Source organism: Eucalyptus grandis, chromosome 8, assembly GCF_016545825.1.
Source record: "Eucalyptus grandis isolate ANBG69807.140 chromosome 8, ASM1654582v1, whole genome shotgun sequence".
Classification (NCBI taxonomy): Eukaryota; Viridiplantae; Streptophyta; class Magnoliopsida; order Myrtales; family Myrtaceae; genus Eucalyptus; species Eucalyptus grandis.
In genome coordinates this window covers 61,622,374-61,643,183 of record NC_052619.1, presented here as the reverse complement: position 1 = coordinate 61,643,183, position 20,810 = coordinate 61,622,374, and the positions used below count along the sequence as shown (strand labels likewise).

Below are 20,810 nucleotides of genomic sequence, written 5' to 3'. Positions count from 1 at the left end.
ATCGGCTAAGTAGCCCGATTCTATGGGATATTCTGTGACCAAGAATAGGAAAAGAATGGCAGAGCTGTCACCTTAGCATTGGTCTTTTCACAATTAGAGGTAAGTGGCTATTATCGACTGAAAGGCGAGATATATTATTGATATTTTTCAAAAAAAGAATGATTTGTTTTTATAGATCTATAGCAAGAAATGTTATACTCAATGGCTTGATGGCTTGACAAGGAAGGGAGACAAATTTTGTATCATGATGTGCTAAGTGTGTAGTCATCAGCTCGTTACTTGAAATGGATTCAGATTCTGACGTGCACATGCTCTCATGTTGGACCGTTTCAGTCAGCAGCAGCAGCAGCAGCAGCAGCAGCACAATGACAAAGAGGGTTTTACTCTAGCATCAATGTTTTTTTGGGGAATCGATCTCTCCTAAGATTGATGAAAAGACAACTCTTGGTTGGAAAAGAAAAACACCTTTGCCAAGGATGATCTGTTCCTTTCCTCGTAAAAAAAAAAAAAAAAAAAAATTGCTGTTTGGTTCAGGTAAGTTGGCCAGATCACTCTCCATCATCTTCATATAGTAGTTCTATTCTCGGCCTTTTGATGCTGTTTTGTGTAGAACTATCTAGACATGCCAAATTAGACCCTAAAGTGAACTGAAACAATTTACCCACCTAATGTTATCATCACGTGACGTGACAACATCGTATTTTTTTTTATCAATTGTGCCTTTTTCTTGATTCTCAAAGCAATGTTTAGGATTAAGCCTCCAGGAAAGAATGACTTGCTAATCTCTCGACGCCTTCCATATTATTAGCCCTATTTAGAAGGGGGACTTAGTTTCACTCACAAGAAGTCAAGACGAGATCCGCATCGATTGCAACATGAGAGTAGAGAGAGGCCATGCGGACGTTGAAAGAGAACATCGCTGGCCCGGGCTTGGCCTGCAAAGTAGGCCTAACTTGAACAATGACCGCATGACTCAATGCCCTTGTACCAAATTGTTCAAATTTGTTCATGAGATCTCATGGCCAAGCACATGCAATTGCTTAGCTAACACGATCAAGTCTCGCCAACATATCATGCGATAGGGGAAAGCGATCTTAGGTTCTGTATGAGTTCCATCTAAAATATGGACATAGAACTTGGAACCTACCTGCTCGAAGAAATTCCTCATTTTGAAACTCGGAACCTACTCTACATTCCTTGAAACTTACAATTTAACAGGATCCTATCGGCCTGGTTCTCAGGTTCCGAGTTCCACTCTGGAACTATGCCCATCCCTATCGTGCGGCATAAGCGACAATCAAGGGTGCACCGGGCATTCAATAGACCAGAGCAGCAGAGTAGCGGCGCCACCTTCCCGAAGGAATTCAATAAATCGGTCCCAGCCTCTGCATGAATTCACGTGTCCTGCCATACAATTGCCGTTAATTACACCATCATCAGCACCCGCTGGTGCATAGGATTCTAGGGACCGAGATGCCCCCCCTCCCAAAACCTTCGTTCGGATGCACTCCCCCACATACGCATTTCGAAACTCATCACTCGTTTTTGTTTTTCTCCTCCTCTTCTGCCCATCCCCAACGCTCGCGGACGCTGCTGCTCCCGCACGCGCTCCCCCAAGTTCCCAGCCAGCGGAAGAGAGAGAGAGGATGGTGATTGACAGCACGGATGATTTGAATCTGATGACAGGTTGCTGTCCCCGTCCCTCTACACTGACTTCACCTCCTGCCGAAAGAGCGTGGTGGGTTATCATCTCTTTGCCGAAACAGGACAAAATCCTTGATAAATGAATATGGGAGAAGAGAGAGAAGGGGAGAGAGAGAGAAAGAGGGGGAGAGGGAGGGAGGAGAGAGGGGTCTTTCTTTGTAGTTTTCTTGGTATCACTTTGCCAATTTACAGTGAGCAGAGTTGGGGGCGGGGAGAGAGAGAGAGAGAGAGAGAGAGAGGGGTAAAGAGAGGGAGAGAGAGTTAGATAGAGCTCAAACACAAGATGTTCGATGGAGTGCCGGACCAGTTTCACCAGTTCCTAGCCTCCTCGAGAGCTTCATCACTCTCTCTCCCTCTCCCTTTCCCGCTTCAACATGCCTCTTCACCCCCGCCGCCGCCTCTCGCTTCTTTGAATTTCGCTGCCTTCGATCTCTACCCTCCTCAACACCACCACCTGCAGCAGCCGCCTCCCCAATTCCTGCAACCGCTGCACCAACCGCCTCGAGCCCAGAAGGACATCATTCATGAAGAGATAGATGGTGAGAACAGCTTGGTCCCTGTGAATTTGGGCATTGATCAGAGAGACAGATCCAAACTAGCAGAAGCAGCCACTGTTGATGATGATCGCCAGTGGACTAGTGATGAAGTGCTTGCACTGTTTAAAATCAGATCTGGCATGGAGAATTGGTTCCCTGAATTCATTTGGGAACATATATCCAGGTAAACACGAATCAGTTTTTTCTTTTTTTACCAAATTGGAAAAGAAAGAGAGACACGAGTAGGTTTTTTCTCTGTGCATGTGTGTTTGTCCAGGTGTGCATATGTGTCACACATGCATGCATCGATCTCATAGTCTTCTTGGACTTTCCGAATTAGTTTGATGAACTGGGGCTCAGAATCTTGTTGATGACTGGTTCAGTTTCTTCCTAACACCAAAGAAAAATGAAGCAGCAGTTTGTATAGGGATCTTCAAGCTTAAAAAATTCCCTTCCCCCAAAAAAAAAATAACTAGACAGAGATAGTGCCTAAAGTTAAACAAATGGAGGAATAAACTCTCATGGCCTATTAAACAAGAAGCAAGGTCTGCGCGTATTCTTATTTTAAAGTGGGTTGCATGCAGGAAGCTTGCAGAGCTTGGCTTCAGAAGGACTGCTGCTGAGTGCAAGGACAAATTTGAAGAAGAAAGCATCAGCTCATATACACCTGCTAGTGCTAGTTATCCAAAGAACGACAGGTTGCTGAGTGAGCTTGAAGAGCTGTGCAATAGTAATCATGGAGATCACCAGAACAATCCTCCAATACTTGCAGCTGACAAGAGCACTGATAATAAGGTGGGAAAGCTCAGAGCTGGAGAAGAAGAAGACAAGATGGCGGGTCAGATGATCCAGAACTTCGATGGCGCCAATTCAAGAAATGAATTGCGTGCGACCGTGAACGACGCATCAGAGCAAAATTACAAAAAGGCAGCAACAGATGATAAGGACCACATCAACAGGTCATCCTCCAAGGGCAAGAAGAGGAAAAGATCACAGGAGGAGAGACTAGTGAAATATGAGCTGTTCAAGGGCTTATGTGAGAGCGTTGTCCAGAGGTTAATGGCTCAGCAGGAGGAGATGCACAACAAGCTGCTTGAGGACATGGTGAGGAGAGAGAAGGAGATGGTGGAGAAAGAGGAAGCATGGAAGAGGCAGGAGATGGAGAGGATGAACAAGGAGCTTGATGCTAGGGTGCACGAGCAGGCCATTGCAGGTAACAGACAGGCTACCATCATTGAGTTCCTCAAGAAGTTCACTTCCTTCGATGGGGATGATGATCACAGTCCGCATTTGCTAACCAACTCTTCAAGTCCATGCTCCTTGGCTGAGCCCAACTCCTCAAACCCTAATGACAATTCTAGCACTTCCCATATGGGCACGCACAAGCAAAGCCATGCTGCTGAAGTTCCCACTTCGTCTTCCCTGGAAAATCACAACCACTCCACTTGTTCTTCCTCCTTCCAAAGCACACCCACCAAACAAGACCCAAGTTCAGCTTCAGCAGCAATGGCTCAAACTGAATCCAGGTCCAACCCACCAACTTTGACCGCCATGACTCCTCAAAACCCTAATCCTCCCAACCCCCATCAAAAGACCCATCATGGGTCGCAAAACTCAGCCCCAAACGCGGCCAAAGATCCGGACCTCGGGAAGAGATGGCCAAGAGATGAAGTCCAAGCGCTCATAAACCTTAGGTGCAGTCTCAATGGTGGTACCAACAACGAAGATCACAAATTGGAAGGATCAAACAACAACGGCAACAATAGAGCTCCACTTTGGGAGAGAATCTCACAGAAGATGTCGGAGCTGGGCTACGAGAGGAGTGCCAAGAGGTGCAAAGAGAAGTGGGAGAACATAAACAAGTACTTCCGAAAAACCAAAGACAACGACAAGAAGAGGTCTCTCGACTCAAGGACGTGCCCCTATTTCCACCAACTGAGCCACCTGTACAGCCAAGGAAAACTTGCCGCCACTGCCACTGCCACTGCCACCGCCACGGTGCCGCCCGCCGACCAGCCCTTGCCGGCGACCAGCGCTCACGGCGATTCGTCGGCTGCGCAATTCAGTGCAGGTAGAGACAAGGACGTTGCCAATCAGGTAGCTCCAGCTGCTAATTTTGAGTTTTGAGTTCTAGAAAAAGAGTTTTTTTCGTTTGCATGTTTTTGGTGTGCAATCATGATGATAATAATCTTAAAGTGGTAGGCTAGCTGGACCTTTTTCTTCTTGCGAAGATTTGAGTACTAGCAGTCCCTTTTTGTTATGTTCCTCCCTTTGTTTCTATCATATATAAATATATGATTTCTCTCGTCCGAGGACAATGTCAGTATATAAAGTTGTAGCCATGTGCACCGACAGGTTTGAAAAATGAGATTTTAGATTATCTTTCTATTGTCACGTATGATTCTCTCATTACTTTACAATGCCACTCGTGCGCGCCCGGCAAAGTGAAAAAAAAATAGAAAAAAGTTAATAGAACAATCATATCTCAGAGATTGTGGAAGACAATGCAATTCCTTCTTCCTTTTTTTTTTTTTTTTTTTGGGGGTGCGAAAAAGATGATAATTGCGATATTCTATTAAATTGATTCCCTTCTTTTGAAAAATATGAACCCTTTTGGGTATAATAAAATTTTCGTTTAATGCAAAGTTTTATTGATAGTATATATATACATACAAGCTACTACCATGTTAAACTTATATTGTACTTGCAGTGGTTCTCACCCTGCATTTTCACTTGGGAGTAATGACAACAAATTTATGGATGGCTATTAAATTATACATTATATTTATCTATTATGCATGGCAATTTAGTATAAGGCTCCACAAAACTTATTTTTCTAACCGTGGAGGAGAATTATCTCTAATTTTGTAACAAATTATTACTCCTCTTGAAAGATTGATGGGTGATTTTCAAAGTGAGAACAAGGAACTAATATTATCGCCAGTTTATTCTACATTAATTTTGCTCAACTTTGAAAGGATGACTTGGTGATGTCTGTACTTATGAAGTTATTGCAGTGTGCAACATATTTCGTATCTAAAATGTTAGACACTCTTTCCTATATCTATTAATGCTATTAATGTTATCATCCAAAAAAAAAAAGACATAAACATAAGTAGGAGCTATTAATTTAGATTGATTCTTTTCTTAACATATGTTTTCTAATTTTGTGTTAGTCTCGTCATTTGTACTTAGGCGAGACTTGCGAAAATGGATTTACAAAATTAGTTTACTAAGTAATGAATCAAACTACAATTGACCCTATTTTCCTCATTTGGTCAGAGAGAGGTGGGCAATTAAATACTTGATGGACTGTGAAAGAGCAAAGAAAAGTCAAATTGCATTTATAGTCTTATTATTACACCAAAGCTCTGAAAAGTGAGATGAAAAGAAGATTTTCAGTTATAGCATGAGATACTGGCAAAAAAATAAGTTCTAGTATCAAATATACTAGAAGATGGACTCTAACATGTTAATTTCATCTGATGAGAACTGAGGAATATTATTTGTGATTTTACATTGAACACCCTCATGGAAACGGGTGATAATGATTTAATAATGATCTTACCGCAATCATATTTACACTATTATTCCTTTCTGATTTTTCTTATAAGATGCATTTTTTTTTTTTATTAATTCAAGTCCTATTTTGTCTATCAAGCATTTGATTTGGATGTAATGAATATTAAATTCAAACTTTGAGGGGCCACATTTGCCATTCGCTATGTAAGGTCTTAGCCACACGTATGAACATGAAAAGTTCAAACAAAATTACAAAACATCATGAGTATAGATTCTCAATTGATTGATATATGAAAAAAAATCCAATCACAATTTATATTGGTTGTGCTCATTATTTACACGACCTTGACCATGTTATACACTGACGGTGACTTACACTTTGTGATAACCACATTAAATCTCGAATTTTTTTAATTTTCAACACTTAATGTTGTCGAGTGTGTCCAATGATTTTTAAATTCAGCTAGTTTGATTAAGTGATAAAATGTCAAAATAAATTAGAATGTCACCAGACCCCTTTCGATAGCACTCCCTGCCCTGCATTTGTACGAGGCCAATGTAATTTATTATTCGACCAAAAAAAAATGTAATTTATTATTCAATTATTTTTTCCCTTATTCCAAAAATGGTTCTTTTGTCGTCATTTTCTCAGTATTTCCGTAAAACTCGATGATTTAAAATAAAAACAATATTTTTCTTATCACTTACGCATTGACAGCTCAGTGGGGGCGCGACATAATAATTCTGTCTGCAGCGGGCCCCACCTCATGACAGGTGGCCGTCTGACGCGCTTCTTCTTACATTACGATTATAGTACACACTGACCTTCTCGAGCAGCGTCCTGACAAGTGGGGCCCAACCCCGGGACCCACCCCGTCCTCGCCTCCCCGCCGTCGATCAACCCTGCCTCCCCGCATCGACGTCGCGCACGCGACGCTCGTGCGGGCGCACCGCACCGTACGCTGCGCTGCCGCTCCACCGAATCCTTGCCCGTACCGTCTGGGACCGAATCGGAGGGTGGAGAGCCCCCCTGCGGGAGGCCACACGTGCGCCCGCGCTCATCCAACGGCTCGGATCGGAGGTCCACCAACCGATCTCTCCCTTCGGTTCCCGCTCCGGAAGTCAACGCGATCGAGCGCGGCCCTCCGTCCGGCGCCCTCTTTTCCGGCCTTTCTCTCCTCCTTTTTCCGAGGAGGCGCCGGAAGATTTGACTTTGGTCCTCGTTGACGACCTTTTTAGTTCTCGTGCCACGTCGTGATCCGGCGAAGATCGACATAATAATGACCCAACAATGAGACAATAATACGAAAAATTAAATTAAAGTAAGGCTGAATCGAGAATTCAGTGCATGTGGACCATAAAAGGTATTTCGTGCGATGGTTACATGTATGCAGCACGGTAGGCCGATTGGATTCAAGGGATTGCGAAAATCAAGAGTCGCGAAATGATGAGGTACGACATGCAAGCAATATGATTGGTCCTTTATGTCGGACGTGTGACTGATACGTGAAATGCTAGATACTGGCAATTTGGAAAAGTTTATATTTTTGACAGACATCTGCATAAGTAAAACATAATCCATTTGCCAGATGTGGCCCATGAAAATGGATAGGAGGAGGAGGAGTCATCAGGGGCCTAACCCATTAGGTTTTGGGCCCTAGCCCAGAAGGTCAGTGGATGGGCTTGATTCAATGAGGAAGGAGAGGACAGGCCCAAGTGAGTCTTGGTTGCAAAATTTGATCTTGGCAGTCCACATATACCAAAACATAGATCATGACCACGATGAGATGCAAAAACAATACTACCACCACAAAAAAAAGGGTTTTGACGAGACCGAAAGGAGCGACGAGATGTGACATCCGAGCAGAATCTCCCGATTTAGAGGGTCCCGAGTGAGTTCGAGGGCCTATACTTATGGACGGTCTTATAATTTCTTAACATGATGTAACCTTTGTTCGAATGAGATGTTCCATTGATTATGTCCCGTGGCTAATCATAAACTGGCCATCTTGACCTTCATCATTGGACAAAACACTAATTTTTCCACTGAATTTGCTAAGAGAAATACGTCGTGTCACGTGTTGTCATGGAGTTGGCAAGGCATGTGAAGTTCCGTGGTTGGAAGCAATGGATTGTATGAACCTCCTAAATACCAAAAGAGCACAAATTTTTCGTAGGTGGAGCGGTGCGTCGGTGCAAAGTAATGATGGTAGGGATGACAATGATGCAACCATCGTTCAAAAAGTATGTAAGGGAAAAGGCAAGATAAATTGGAAGCTTCACAGGTTTGATTCTTTGTCGTCCAATAACAACGACATTACGCACTGATATGCCGGCTCGGGATTTGACTCTCGTCTTGCTTGATCTACGATGTTGGAGAGGCATTCCATCGGTCTAGATTTTACCTACTTAAGCATACTTGTACTTCGTAATTAAAGAAGGGTCCAACGGTGGGGACGATGACATGAAGTAGACTCGTTTGGATTTTGTTATTTATTATTATTATTATTATTATTATTATTTGGGGTGGGGGAAGAGAGATTTTCAAAGCTTTTTGTGTAAAGTTGTTCGGAAACATTGGAGATCACTTTGCGATGGTGGGGTGGCACTTTCTGCTCTTTGTTTGGGTCACGTTCGCGCGGTTGCTTCACCACTAATTTCTCACCCTTTTGTCCCGCGGATGCATGAGAAGAAAACCAAGTTTTTTGAACATCAACTTCTTGACGACTCCATTTCCTAGACTTGTTTTCTAGGTGATCCGTCACGGATGCATGAAAAGGAAAACACAGCTCTTATGAAATTGATGATCTTTTCGGCCATTCCGACTTCGTTGGATAGGCTTTATTATTGCTCGACTTTAATCGTCTTTCAACAACATTGAATATGTTGATCCTATGAAGGGACTAGAAATCCGAATCTCTCCTACTCTTTCTCTGTGTAATGATTTAGGTGGTATCCTAGGCTAACTGTTCATATTGAGTTGAATCTACTTCTCAATCCAATCAAAGATAAACAGTCACATCCAAATTGACAGATTCGCAAGAAATTACTTTTTTTATTTGACACGATCCTAAGTAAAGTGAGAGTCAAATCCGAGACCTCGTGCCGGAATTATTAGGGCTCTGGCCTAATGACACTAGTGGTGGTGACTCACTTTGGTGAGGATTGTCTCCCCCAATTAAAGCTTAATCAAAGTCTCCACAAGCCTCACCGACAGCAATATTCTACCAATAAAGTCCAAACAAAAAGAAAATAACATAGGCAATGAGGCGGAAGATAGCAAAAGGAGGGTGGGCCCCGCGCACGGACAGAGGTGGTCCCACCGAAGCCATCTCCGCCCCTCATCCAATTTCTTCTTCAAGAATGTGGGGGGTCATAATGAAAAGAACGGAGTTTGTAGGTAGACTTTTATAATAAAATAGAGATCGGTGAGATTTTCTTGTTTTCGAGGGGTGGAAAATGGAAATTAGATTCATGAATCTATAGTGGCCAACATTAAATGAATTTCTCTTCCTTCTTTTTTTTGCCTTTCTATATTTGTATTTTCTTTTCTTTTTTTTTTTGCTCTGTTGGAAAATTTGCAGGGTCACCAACCGAGTTGCTGGGTGCTGCCCTCAGATCTCGTGACATTGCCGATAGCCAAAGGATCCTCTGCTTGTCCTTTGCCAGGAAATATGATTTTTTTGGGGGGGTTTTGAAAAAATTAATTTATTGAGGGCAAAAGGGCTTTTGTCCTCTTGAGCGAAGCTTGGAATCTTTTGGCAATTTTTTTGGAGGTGCCCGGAAATTACAAAAGAGAGAAAGCGGTCCATTAAAAAAAAAAATTGTATTGTGATGCTTGGAAGCCAATGTGGACAGAGATTCATCATTAAGTCATGATTTAGTGAAGGGGGGTCAACGATTTTAGAGGGAAAAAGAGAGAGGAAGAAGTCAAAACTTAGGGGGAAAAACTCATTTAAGTTCTCTTTATTTTTTTAAAAATAAGCGATTTAAAAATCGATTACTTGTTTTATTTTAAAAAATAAATGAATGAAAAATATTTTCACTATTGACAATAATTTATATTTAAATATTTTTGGAAACGAAGAAAATATTTTTAAATTACTAAATTAATTAAGATGATGCACGAGATTATTTATTAGAAAATATTTTTGAAATTGTTCAGTTTTTTATGAAACAAACAAAATCTTGGTAGGATAGAACCACAATGATGCGGTAAGAAACAATATTTATGACCAGATTGGGAAATGAATAATTTTTAACAGTAGATGCTAAAAAAAAGAATAAAACTTTAGTTTTTTTTTTTTTTTTGTTTTTATTAGGAGTCATTATGGGTCCTATTATTTGTCAAGATTGTGATCAACCATCTGAATAGAAGTCAAATAGGGTATTTATGCTCAATCATGTCCTTTATGTGGATATCAAAGGACAGGGGACCATTCCTTGACGCGTACCGATGGTAAGAAGCCTTTGATGGGTTTTTGACGAACAGAATTAATCCACTCGAAGCTGAAAAAAATGGTGATTAACTGAAACATTATCTCTAACTCCAAGAAACAAAATTAAGCACTTTCCACCAAGCATAAGCCACTGAACAGTGACCTTCAGTATTCACTTCACTTCACTTCAAATGGCAAAGTGCAGTTGGGCCCTGTGCCTGCACTGCTGTGTAATCTTAGCAGAAGAGAGGATTTCTGATTTAATGAATGACTCCAAATGCACAGGACAACTTTAGGAGGAGGCCATGAAGCTTCCTTCAATTCATGTCAAAAAAGTTCAGCCAAGTTGGTAGAGATGATCATGACCCTCTCATGTTTCCGAAAGAGGATGGGGTTTCTATGTTCGGTGCTCATTTGAGATAGTCATTAGGAAGAAGTTCCTATCGAAATGCCTTGTCCTGCCTCAGGCACTTTCGTCGGATACGAAATGTAGACCTGACCCGATACTAGAAAGCTATATTTTGAAATTGGTTTGGATTGTTCTCGAGTGGGTGGAGGCCATCAACTTGCCAAAATGGGAGAATTAGGCAACACGACCAAACCGCGTGTGCCTTGAACGAAAATGGAGTAATTGAAATCGACTAAAGTACTTGGTCGGCTCTTCCATCACTCGTCCCATGATAGTGACGGCTCTTCCGCCAAGCTGTGTGGCATCTAAATTGCCAGCCAGACACAATTTGTTTTTTTGGTAAAGGTAAGATAGCCAGACACAATTTGTTTACTATCACAAAGGCTGAATTCCACGCACTTGTCTATGAAGTTTTTATGCTTTTTGCATATATGTGATCTCAATTCACCTGTAACTTTAGGTTATTGGATCGAAGATTTTAACATGGTATTGAAGTCAAGTTTTGCTCCCATTTTTATTTTGTATGTGTGGCCTCTTGATCTATGAATTTTCACTTATCATTCCTGAATTCAACTTATCCACAAGAGGGGTATTAATATATATAACTTTCTATATGGGGTTTCTATGCTTTTTATATACATATGATTTACATTTGCCTATAAGTTAAGCTTTTGAATTGGATATTCTATGCCAAACATGATCAAATGTGTTTGTTGATAATTCCTATTCATTACATCAAAGCTCACGCCAGAGGGTTTCTGTTAAGATATTCTAATGATTAAGTAGTGGATTTCTCTCTCACGAAAGTTACTTATGTTTGGACTCCAAACCATAATTGCCTCGAGGCGATTTCGAGTGTTGAGGTTTCATCATCTCGTTGGACTGTGAATGGACACTGGATTCATATATGTATTCTATCTATGCATCGTTTAGATGTACTCATAATTATAGTTCGATTTATCCATAGATCGATTAAATTTCAACCGCACATGTGATGAATCTCGATATGGTTAGCAACAAACTCCCATCTCTTTCAAACACTCTAGGAGACTTCTCATTCACGCTTCTCCTGCCCAAAGATGACCTGTTCTCTCTTCCTAAACGAATGGAAAGAGAAAGAGGAGAAAGAGAACATGCACACCTCGACTAGTAATCGATGGTTCTCTCTCTCTCTTTTCGGTAGATAAGCCATGGGCATCATGTCCAACCGCTTGAAAGGTGGTTATCAACTATGATTGCTACGTGAAAGAAAACGTGCCAATCCACCATCATATATGCCAAGAGAAAAAGGATCCAAGAGGGGAGAAAAGAGAGAGAGGGAGGGAGGGACAGGGAGAGAGAGAGCTTTCACTAGGCCTCGACATAAATTTTAGGATCGAAGAGTTTGCACATCATGATATGGAGAGAGAGAGAGAGATCCTTCACTAGGCCTTGACATAAATTTTAAGATTGAAGGGTTGGCACATCATGATATGGTTGTACCACTTCTCCATTTTCCTCTTCAGTGGTCCATATATAACGAAAGATACACATCGACCATGGAAGCAAACTGCACAATATAACGTATGCTTCATCGCTTAGTTTTCCTAGGAGGCTACGCATGAGGTGGGGGGTGCGCATTCGAATGATGATGGCCATTGAATACATTGACCAATGTTTTGTCACAACATGCCAACCAACACATGGGACGGTCATTAAGTTCGCACATAGAATGCCAACCCCATTCTAATTTTTGCCTTTTTGATTTGTTACTTCAAAGTTGTAGACACATGTGCATGAGGTCAGGAATAATCGTTCCCTGATAGATTAGAAAATGGGAAGCCTTGAGAAGCCCAGACAATGGAATCGAGTATTTGGGCGAGTAGAAAACGGTCTCAGACAACCTTAGGAGGCTTGCAATTCGAAAAGCCAGTGATTAGATAGAATGGTCAGCATGAGGTAGGGTTTTGTACTTAATTCACGGTGCTTCCCACTCAAAGTAAGTTTAGGATGTGGATGGAATGATTTGTATGCACTCATGAATACTAGTCAAGTCAATAGGTTTGAACATCTTGTGTTATGAGGAAAAAAATAGACCTTGAAATTTGATTCCCATCTCTAAATTATGTACGTATGGATTGATGTCCTAGTGTTAAAAAAAAAAAATTTAATTCTTGAATCACAATACATTTGTTGTCAAAACATTTGTAAAATTACCATGAGACTCTCAACTAAAACAAAGACATTATATATAACGAGTTGCAACTAACTATAATCACATTGCTTGTGCGATAGTCGTTCTAACCAAATTTATACTTAAATCACGGAAATCTGTACATACAATTTGACTTGTTTTTTCTTGCATTGTTGTATATGCACTATAAAATAAAACTATCCGTCACTTTTACACCGCATAAATACTGATAATTATGTGTTCAGTCTCCCGTGAAAAAAAAATGGGAGTAAATTTGATTCCTGAAATTCCGGAGTCAATAGAGTAAAACCGAATTCTCCCTCGTGAAGTAGGAAAAAAGAGAGGAGGAGAAGAAGAAGGAGGAAGTCAACGGCATAACGAGGACTGAATCGGGTCAATTTATGGTTTTCGAGATTTCGGCGGCAGACGAGGGGCGGTTCGGTCATTTCGCGGGGTGCAGTGGGGGGAAGCCGATAACGGGGGCCTCGTGATTGAAGAAGGCGGGGGAGTTGGGGTCGCGGGGATCGAAGAGAAGTCATGGGGAAGTGCAGGGGGCGCGCAAAAGCGGGCGGGCCCCACCGCCGCTTCCTTTGGTCGGTTTCGTACGTTCCTTTCTGCTTCCCCCACTTGTGACTTCCCCCCAAGGAAAAAAAAAATTAAAAAAAAATGAAATATTTATGTAAATGTGAAAAAAAGAAAATAAGAGATTCGGTCAAAATTATCCTCTTCTCATTTTTCTTTTCCAATTTATATAAATAATGAACTTCTTATTACGGATGACCATAAAGAGAAGCTGGCATTTTAAAATGAGATCCCACCATTCGATCCTTGACGGCAGTGGTTAATCGAATCTGGATCGACCGTAACGGTGGAGGCCGTAGCGACACTCTCGGATCGAATGGGGCATGTGTTTCCCGAGGCTGCGAAAAGGATTGGGGAAGAAAAGGCTCCAAATTAATGTCAAATTGTGCCTATGGGTCGGCAGGAAAAAAAAGGAAAGTTTAGAACAAATGCTGACAAAAGGTTTACCTAGAAGAGGCCCCTCTCTCTATCATCTCCTTCGCATCTAGTCAAACAGCTGATCTTTACTTTCTCAGTAGGAAGTTAGAGAGAGAAAGAGAGAGAGAGAGAGAGAGAGAGAGAGAGAGAGAGAGAGAGCTCGTTCCTAGTTTATTTATTTACATATTTTTCTAATTTTATATAATTTCTATTATATGAAACCCCTTTTAATTGAGACTAAAAAGGGCGGGTGAGGACAACGGGCGGGGCGATTTTTTCTTGTCTTTAGCTATTTGGTAAATCATTGCTGGAGCGGACATTGATCGAGAAATTCTACGAGGGTCACATGGCGAGTCCAGACCCCTAAGCTATCCTATCTAATAGATAGAGGCTGTGAAAATGGGAAAAAAATCGAAAAGCCGTTCCTGATCTGTCTCTTCTCTAATCTTTAATCTAAATAATATAAATAATCTAATTAAATATATTTTTCAATTTTAATAAAATGTCAATATCTTATATCAGCCCAAATATATCTATCTCCCCAGCACCCCCTCCACCTCCCTCGCTTCTTTTGTCTGCTTCTGTGAGCTCAGCTCACACCATTACCATTTTCCTCTCTCTCTCTCTTCCTTTGTCGTCTCGCTCGAGGCGAGCACCAATGGCGAGGCCGCTGCTGCAGCTGCACCTTCCCCTCCTCCTCCTCCTCCTCCTCTTCCTCCTCCGTACGTCGCAGCGCTGTCGCTTCCTCCTCCCCCTGCCAATGTAGCTCTCCCCTCAGATTCCTCTCTCTCTCTCTCTCTAACGCCGTTCCAGCTGCCTTCAGCTCCGTTCCAGCTGCCCCCCGATCCGTCCGCGCCTCCCGCGGGCAATGCTGCATTCCCCGCTGCTCTCCTTCGCTTCTTCCCTTCGGTGCGAATCTTGGGTCGGGCCCGGATTTTGAATCTGGCGAGTGTTTCCGGGGGCTCGCGCTGACTGGTCCTCGAGCTGCATTTGGCTGCTGCTGCTGCTGCTGCTGCGTGCTTGGCTCGCGCGTGCCGAGATTTGATTTTTCGCTTGCTGGGTTCTGTTGCTTGTTGCGGGCTTCGACGTTGGGACAGGTGGTCAAAAGGCGCTGGCTCTATTCCCCTTTGAATCTGCTTCCTTTTTCGTCTTTAGAATCTTTCTGCTTGATTGCGGGGCGCTTGTAAGTTGTGACTCGGAGATTTGTGTCGGTAGCTGCTCGCGGCCGTCTCGCCGTCTCTTTCTCTGTTCTGTTCGGTGCCGGCATTGCTTTTCAACGGCTGTTCTTTGTTGGTGAGAAATGCAGGTAACGGAAGGGGAAGACGCTGCCGTTCATCATCAGACATTCTCGGGATATCATGAAAGATTCTGGTAACTGAGTCGGAAAAAGGACCATTCGCATTAGCTAATGTAAGTGTTCGGGGTGAAGATTTCGGCTTTGTACTCTGTTCGATGTCCGCTGTCGAGATATTATTTACTCATAAGTCAGTTGATTCTTGGAGCTAGAAAGTTATAATATTTCTCATTTCTAGCCATTAAGACAAATTACATTAGCTAATGTAAGGGCTCAGGTAGAGATTTGTGCTCCGTGCTTAGTTGCTTGCAACGATTTGAATAAACCGTCCGATATAGCGCTGTCGAGATATTTATGTACTCATGAGGCAGTAATTTCTTGGAGTTAGAAAGTTATAATCTTTTGCATTTCTAGCCACTAATTTCTGCAGAAAATATGTTTTTTTCTTACTAGCAATTTTACTTCTGCTACAGAATTTCTGGTAGTGCCACACTTTCTCGTCATTTATTTCCAGCTATATTGACTTAGGCTTATACATCGATTTGTGAGTTTGCCCAAGTGTCTTGTTTGCTTGGATGAGGAGAAGTTTTCCAAACGCCTTTTTCTGTCAGTGGGAACGGAGGATTATGTCCGATAGCGCAACTCTCATTTTCTGTTCATATCTGGTAAATGCAGATTTTATAGGTATAATCAACATGGAGCAATACGAGATCCTAGAGCAAATCGGCAAAGGGGCTTTTGGTTCCGCTCTTCTCGTGAGGCATAAACATGAAAAAAAGAAGTGAGGACTGCTCAACAAGTGCTCTTGCTAATTTCCTTTTGTCTAATATTTCAATAACAAAAAACTTTGTAGGACCAGTGTTCTTTTATCTGTATCTCTGTACCTAGGATGTCTGATTCCTTGGTCATTCTTTTCTGCTTGTCTGTATGTTATTAAGGTATGTGTTGAAAAAGATTCGTCTTGCTCGGCAAACTGATAGGACCCGTAGATCCGCACATCAGGAGGTTGGTTTTTATAATTTTTTCTTCCCAACTTTATACTCTTTGCTGCTATTCATATTTTTCCTTCTTAAAGCCACCCCATTGCTGTAAGACTCATGTTTCCTTGTCCATTCATGCTAAATTTATGAGGTTTTCTTGTTAATCTAACTTCTAGTTGTTGAGCAGTATGATTTAGTGGCGTTCATTTGAGAAAATTGGCTACTAAATATAATGATTAGCCGGAGGTGAAGTGTATTTCTGATAATGTGCTTTGGTTATTACATGTTTGAGAAACTGTTTTGAGCTAAATGTCGCTTGAACTAATAGGAGCTCTGACAACTTCTTTTTCTAGCATGTTGTAGCCTTTTGAAGCTGATTAGCTTAGTACATTTGCGCTGAACATACTTTCAGTTGCTTTACTTGAAGAGGAAACTTCAATTATTGGATTAAAGTTGGCTTGTCTATCTTTATTTTAACCTTTTCAATGCTTTTGCAGATGGAGCTTATTTCTAGAATGCGGAATCCATTTATTGTTGAGTATAAAGATTCATGGGTGGAGAAGGTAAAAATTCATCATCACGTATGTTATAAGAATAATGTAAATTGCTGTCCAGCATGTATCAGTTCTATGCCTTTTGACAAATTGTGCTATATCTCATTTTGCACTTGTCTTCTGGAAATAAATGTTAAGAATATCCATTGACTCCTTGCACAATGTCTTTTCTGATGAAGCTTTTAGTATTAGCCCTCCACAGCTCAACCTAAGTATATATGAGCTTTGGTTATTTTACATTTCCTTTTGTGACTCTAGCTTTTGCTTTTGCATATGGGGCCTAACTTTAGTTCGAAAATGCCTCTATCTCAGGGTTGCTACGTCTGCATAATATTAGGTTACTGTGAAGGAGGAGATATGTAAGCTCTAGCTTTCTGAATTTCAAGATGATTGATCTGATAAAGTCACAAGCTGAATCATGGCACAATCTTAAATACTTGCTTACTTATTGGCTGTGCTACAGGGCTGAAGCTATCAAAAAGGCTAATGGCATGCTTTTCTCTGAAGAGGTTTCCACTTTTGTTCTGTTTTCGTTGTTGCAGCTTTAACTTTACCTTTATGATGGTTAACAATGCAGTTCTTGCTGCATTAATGTTCTAATAGTCGTATTCATTAGTTCTTCGTTGGTCCTTCCAGAAATTATGTAAGTGGCTAGTGCAGCTTCTCATGGCGCTTGACTACTTACACATGAAGCACATCCTCCATAGAGATGTCAAGGTTTGAGGCATATCTGTGTAATTTGTGACTGTATTGCAGTGTTCTAAGTTATTCATACTGATACTGTTCTGTGGTTTCTCTAGTGCTCCAATATATTCTTGACAAGAGACCAGGATATACGCCTAGGTAAGTGATTCTATTCTTCTATTATTCTTTTAGAGATCGTCATAATTGTCTGCTGAACAATCAGCGATAAATGTTGTGTACAGGTGATTTTGGACTTGCCAAAATGCTTACTTCTGATGATCTTGCTTCCTCGGTATGTTTTGCTGTCTCTCATCAAACTAAACTTCCATGAGTTGATGTAGCATAGTTCCTTTTTCTTTTGGCTAAGCTAGCAAGTGAGTTGTATTATAAAGAGTCAGTTACAAAGGCTTAACGGAACAGCTGCTACAAATAACAAACCAGATAGCAAATGGACATTGCTCTTGGCCTACCGTTCTCCACCTTCTACAGATTTCTCCACATTGATCTTGAACAATGGAACTGCAAGTTTGCTAGCTACCAATTCTGTACAATACATCACCATGGAATAGCATTCCTTATTTGCTTTCTCTTACCAATCATTGTTACTCAGGTCGTGGGAACTCCCAGCTACATGTGTCCAGAGCTACTTGCTGATATTCCTTACGGTTCAAAATCCGATATTTGGTCTCTCGGTAAGCTCTGTGTAGCTGCTTGAATGCCTTTTTCCTTATTTTTAACCAGGACAAGAGCAAGAACTATTATTGTTTCCCTCCTTTGTATTTTATTCTTAATTCTGCCGGTGTATCTATTGGTCAGGATGCTGCATGTATGAAATGACTGCACATAAGCCTGCATTTAAAGCATTCGTAAGTTCTAAATGCCATCTTTTCTTCCTGATAATGTTGGTGCAGTGCATGTTTGTGCTGTTATTACATCAGACCTATTTTAAATTGGTACAGTGAATTTCAAAGTTTAGGTACCAAGGAAACTTTTAGATTGTACTCCAATTTCTCTCCTGTATTTACTGCAACTTAATTCTACTAGCTTTGTATTTGCTATGTGCCCCAGAATATCCTTTATACCATGGGTGTGCTGCATTTCTCAAATTTGGTGTGTGCTTTTACAGGATATGCAAGCACTGATAAACAAAATCAACAAGTCCATAGTGTCTCCACTTCCCACAAAGTATTCTGGGGCATTGTAAGTCCTAAAGTAATGGGTATCGTTTCTCCTGAAATTGCAGAGGAGTACAATGGTTCTAATATTATTGTTCATTTTCAATTTCAGCCGGAGTCTTATCAAAAGCATGCTACGGAAAAATCCAGAACTCAGGCCAAGTGTATGTGGTTTCTCTCTTAAATATAGCTCTCTCAAGTGTATGCATACAGATACCTTATTCTTTGCTGATCTCAAGCATGTAGCCAACCTTTTCATCATGCAAGTTTCTGCTTGTTTGACTGTTATCTTTGCAGCTGTAAATTCAGTATTTCCTAGTTTAATATGGAGCAACAAATCAGTGATTCTTCACTTTCTTGAAGGAGGTCTCTTTTTTATCCTTCTATTTGAGATAAAACAGTTGATTACATTGTAAATGCATAACATGGACTCAGTGGCGGATGCAAAATTTTAAGTCATTGTGGGCGGCAAATAAGGAAATTACAAAACCCTACTCGAGAAGGAAAGGGGGGGGTGGGTTAGGGATAAAGAACTTCAAAATTCCCAGATCTTGCACATATTTCGATTCCAGTGATCCTTTCTGAAAGGCTTCCACCTGTCTTATTGTTACTGGAACTCAAAATTTCAAGAGGTGCAATGCACAATTATTAAATATTGCATGGAGTACCTAGTTGGCAGCCCTCATTATATCTAGCTCTGCACATGTTCTGATTATGAACTAGAGAGACTGAAATTTGCATGTTTGCTTCTTGAATCTATTACCATCCCTTCTCCAATTTAAGTTAATTTTTATCCCTTTCAGGCTGCTGAACTGCTTGGTAACCGACATCTTCAGCCTTATGTTCTCAAAGTACAAATGAAAATGAATAGCCCCAGACGCAATACATTGCCTGCCCAGTGGCCAGAAGATGCTCGGGCTTACAGGAAATACCGGTACTCGTCCAGCAATAATAGGGCCTTGAATCCAAGTATATCTGGTGCCGAGCATGATTCTGTTTGTTCCACTGAAGGAAGATATGTTCCTAGTTATTTAAATGAGGAATTCGAAGAACTGTCAGTTGCAAGCACACAAAGCACAGTGATTTGCAAGCCAATTTATTCAAAAGCATTTAGTATCGTCAAAAACCCAAAAATAAGTCCTGCAAAAGCTTCTGCCACTCCGAAAAGACGAACAGAACCACTGAAGAAGCGTGAATCAGTAAAATCAGAAACCCTCCTTTTTCTTTACATGCACCATCTAAATATGTCTTGAGCCACTGTTTGGTACTTATAGTTAACAATTTTTGGCCTTTGACTTTGAGCTTTATTCTTTGTTTAATGTTTTTCAGCTTCCTGTTTCACGTGCTCTGAAGAATCCTGGCCCTGCAGCTCGCAGAGCATCTTTCCCGCTGCCCAGTGATAATATTCTCCACCATCTGAAGTCTCCTGATGTATCCGTCAACTCACCACGGATAGACAAGATAGCTGAATTTCCACTATCTTCATGTGAAGAACCCTTCTTACCTATTCAGAGAACTTCTGCTAAAGGTTCCTCTGGCTCCCCGCATTATGGAGACAAATCAATAATGAAGGACAAATGCATGGTTCAGATTTGCAACAAATCTTCTGGAAAGCCTGCTTATTCTGATCTCTGGCAGGGGATTCAGAGAAGTATGTTTCAGGTTGAGAGGGAGGATGGAAGTGACTCTTCTAACCAAAATGCAACTGCAGGGGCATCAAGCCGCACTTCGTCCGATTCACGGCAGCGCCGGTTTGACATGTCATCATACCAGCAAAGAGCCGAGGCTTTGGAAGGGCTGCTTGAGTTTAGTGCAAGGTTGTTGCAGCAGGCAAGGTACGACGAGCTTAATGTGCTTCTCAAGCCATTCGGGCCTGGAAAAGTTTCCCCTAGGGAAACTGCCATTTGGATAACCAAGAGCTTCAAGGAGAATACTTCGAAGCCAGAAGAGTAGTTCAATAGAACCGATGCCACGTGTAACATAATTGTTAGTCGTAGTTGATCAGAGTGGGATCGTAGAAGCTTGTCAACGGGGATGGATACGGGAGGCACTAGGCACTCTAGGCAGACTAAATGAGTATTTAGGTTAGAATTCTGGGCACTTACAGTTTTGCCACTCCATTTTATGACCTTCCACTCGGTATTGTCTGCATCAATTGTTCAAATCTAAGCTGACAGTACAGTGACATTAGTTCCATCGTAGTGTACGTATTGAATACTGGCTAGGATAAATCTTTGCAGATATGACATCTCTCTCTCTCTCTCTCTCTCTCATGTGTGTCAGTGTGTATGAGCAGGCAGATGCATTGATGGATATCAGATATAGAATGATAAGTAGTAAC

General features: G+C 41.4%; 2 protein-coding genes across 3 annotated transcripts; both read left to right on the top strand.

Moving 5' to 3' along the window:
- The first annotated feature begins 1,854 nt into the window (after positions 1 to 1,854).
- On the top strand, positions 1,855 to 4,620 carry LOC104415462 (trihelix transcription factor GTL2). The gene is made up of 2 exons (XM_010026756.3): positions 1,855 to 2,424; positions 2,825 to 4,620. Exons 1-2 carry the CDS (start codon positions 1,988 to 1,990, stop codon positions 4,365 to 4,367), a joined length of 1,980 nt encoding a protein of 659 aa, XP_010025058.2. The 5' UTR covers positions 1,855 to 1,987; the 3' UTR covers positions 4,368 to 4,620.
- A 9,715-nt stretch (positions 4,621 to 14,335) lies between these two features.
- LOC104415461 (serine/threonine-protein kinase Nek2) lies at positions 14,336 to 20,716 on the top strand. 2 transcript variants are annotated; one of them, XM_010026754.3, is made up of 16 exons: positions 14,336 to 14,879; positions 15,089 to 15,192; positions 15,752 to 15,857; positions 16,015 to 16,081; positions 16,554 to 16,619; positions 16,923 to 16,969; positions 17,074 to 17,119; positions 17,247 to 17,327; positions 17,411 to 17,453; positions 17,537 to 17,586; positions 17,905 to 17,986; positions 18,111 to 18,160; positions 18,421 to 18,494; positions 18,582 to 18,633; positions 19,273 to 19,668; positions 19,799 to 20,716. In XM_010026754.3, the coding sequence occupies exons 3-16, from the start codon at positions 15,772 to 15,774 to the stop codon at positions 20,420 to 20,422; spliced, it is 1,764 nt and encodes a 587-aa protein (XP_010025056.2). In that variant the 5' UTR covers positions 14,336 to 14,879; positions 15,089 to 15,192; positions 15,752 to 15,771; the 3' UTR covers positions 20,423 to 20,716. The 2 variants fall into 2 exon arrangements, with proteins under 2 accessions (XP_010025056.2, XP_039156302.1); XM_039300368.1 differs by lacking the exons at positions 14,336 to 14,879; positions 15,089 to 15,192; positions 16,015 to 16,081.
- The last annotated feature ends 94 nt before the right edge of the window (positions 20,717 to 20,810 follow it).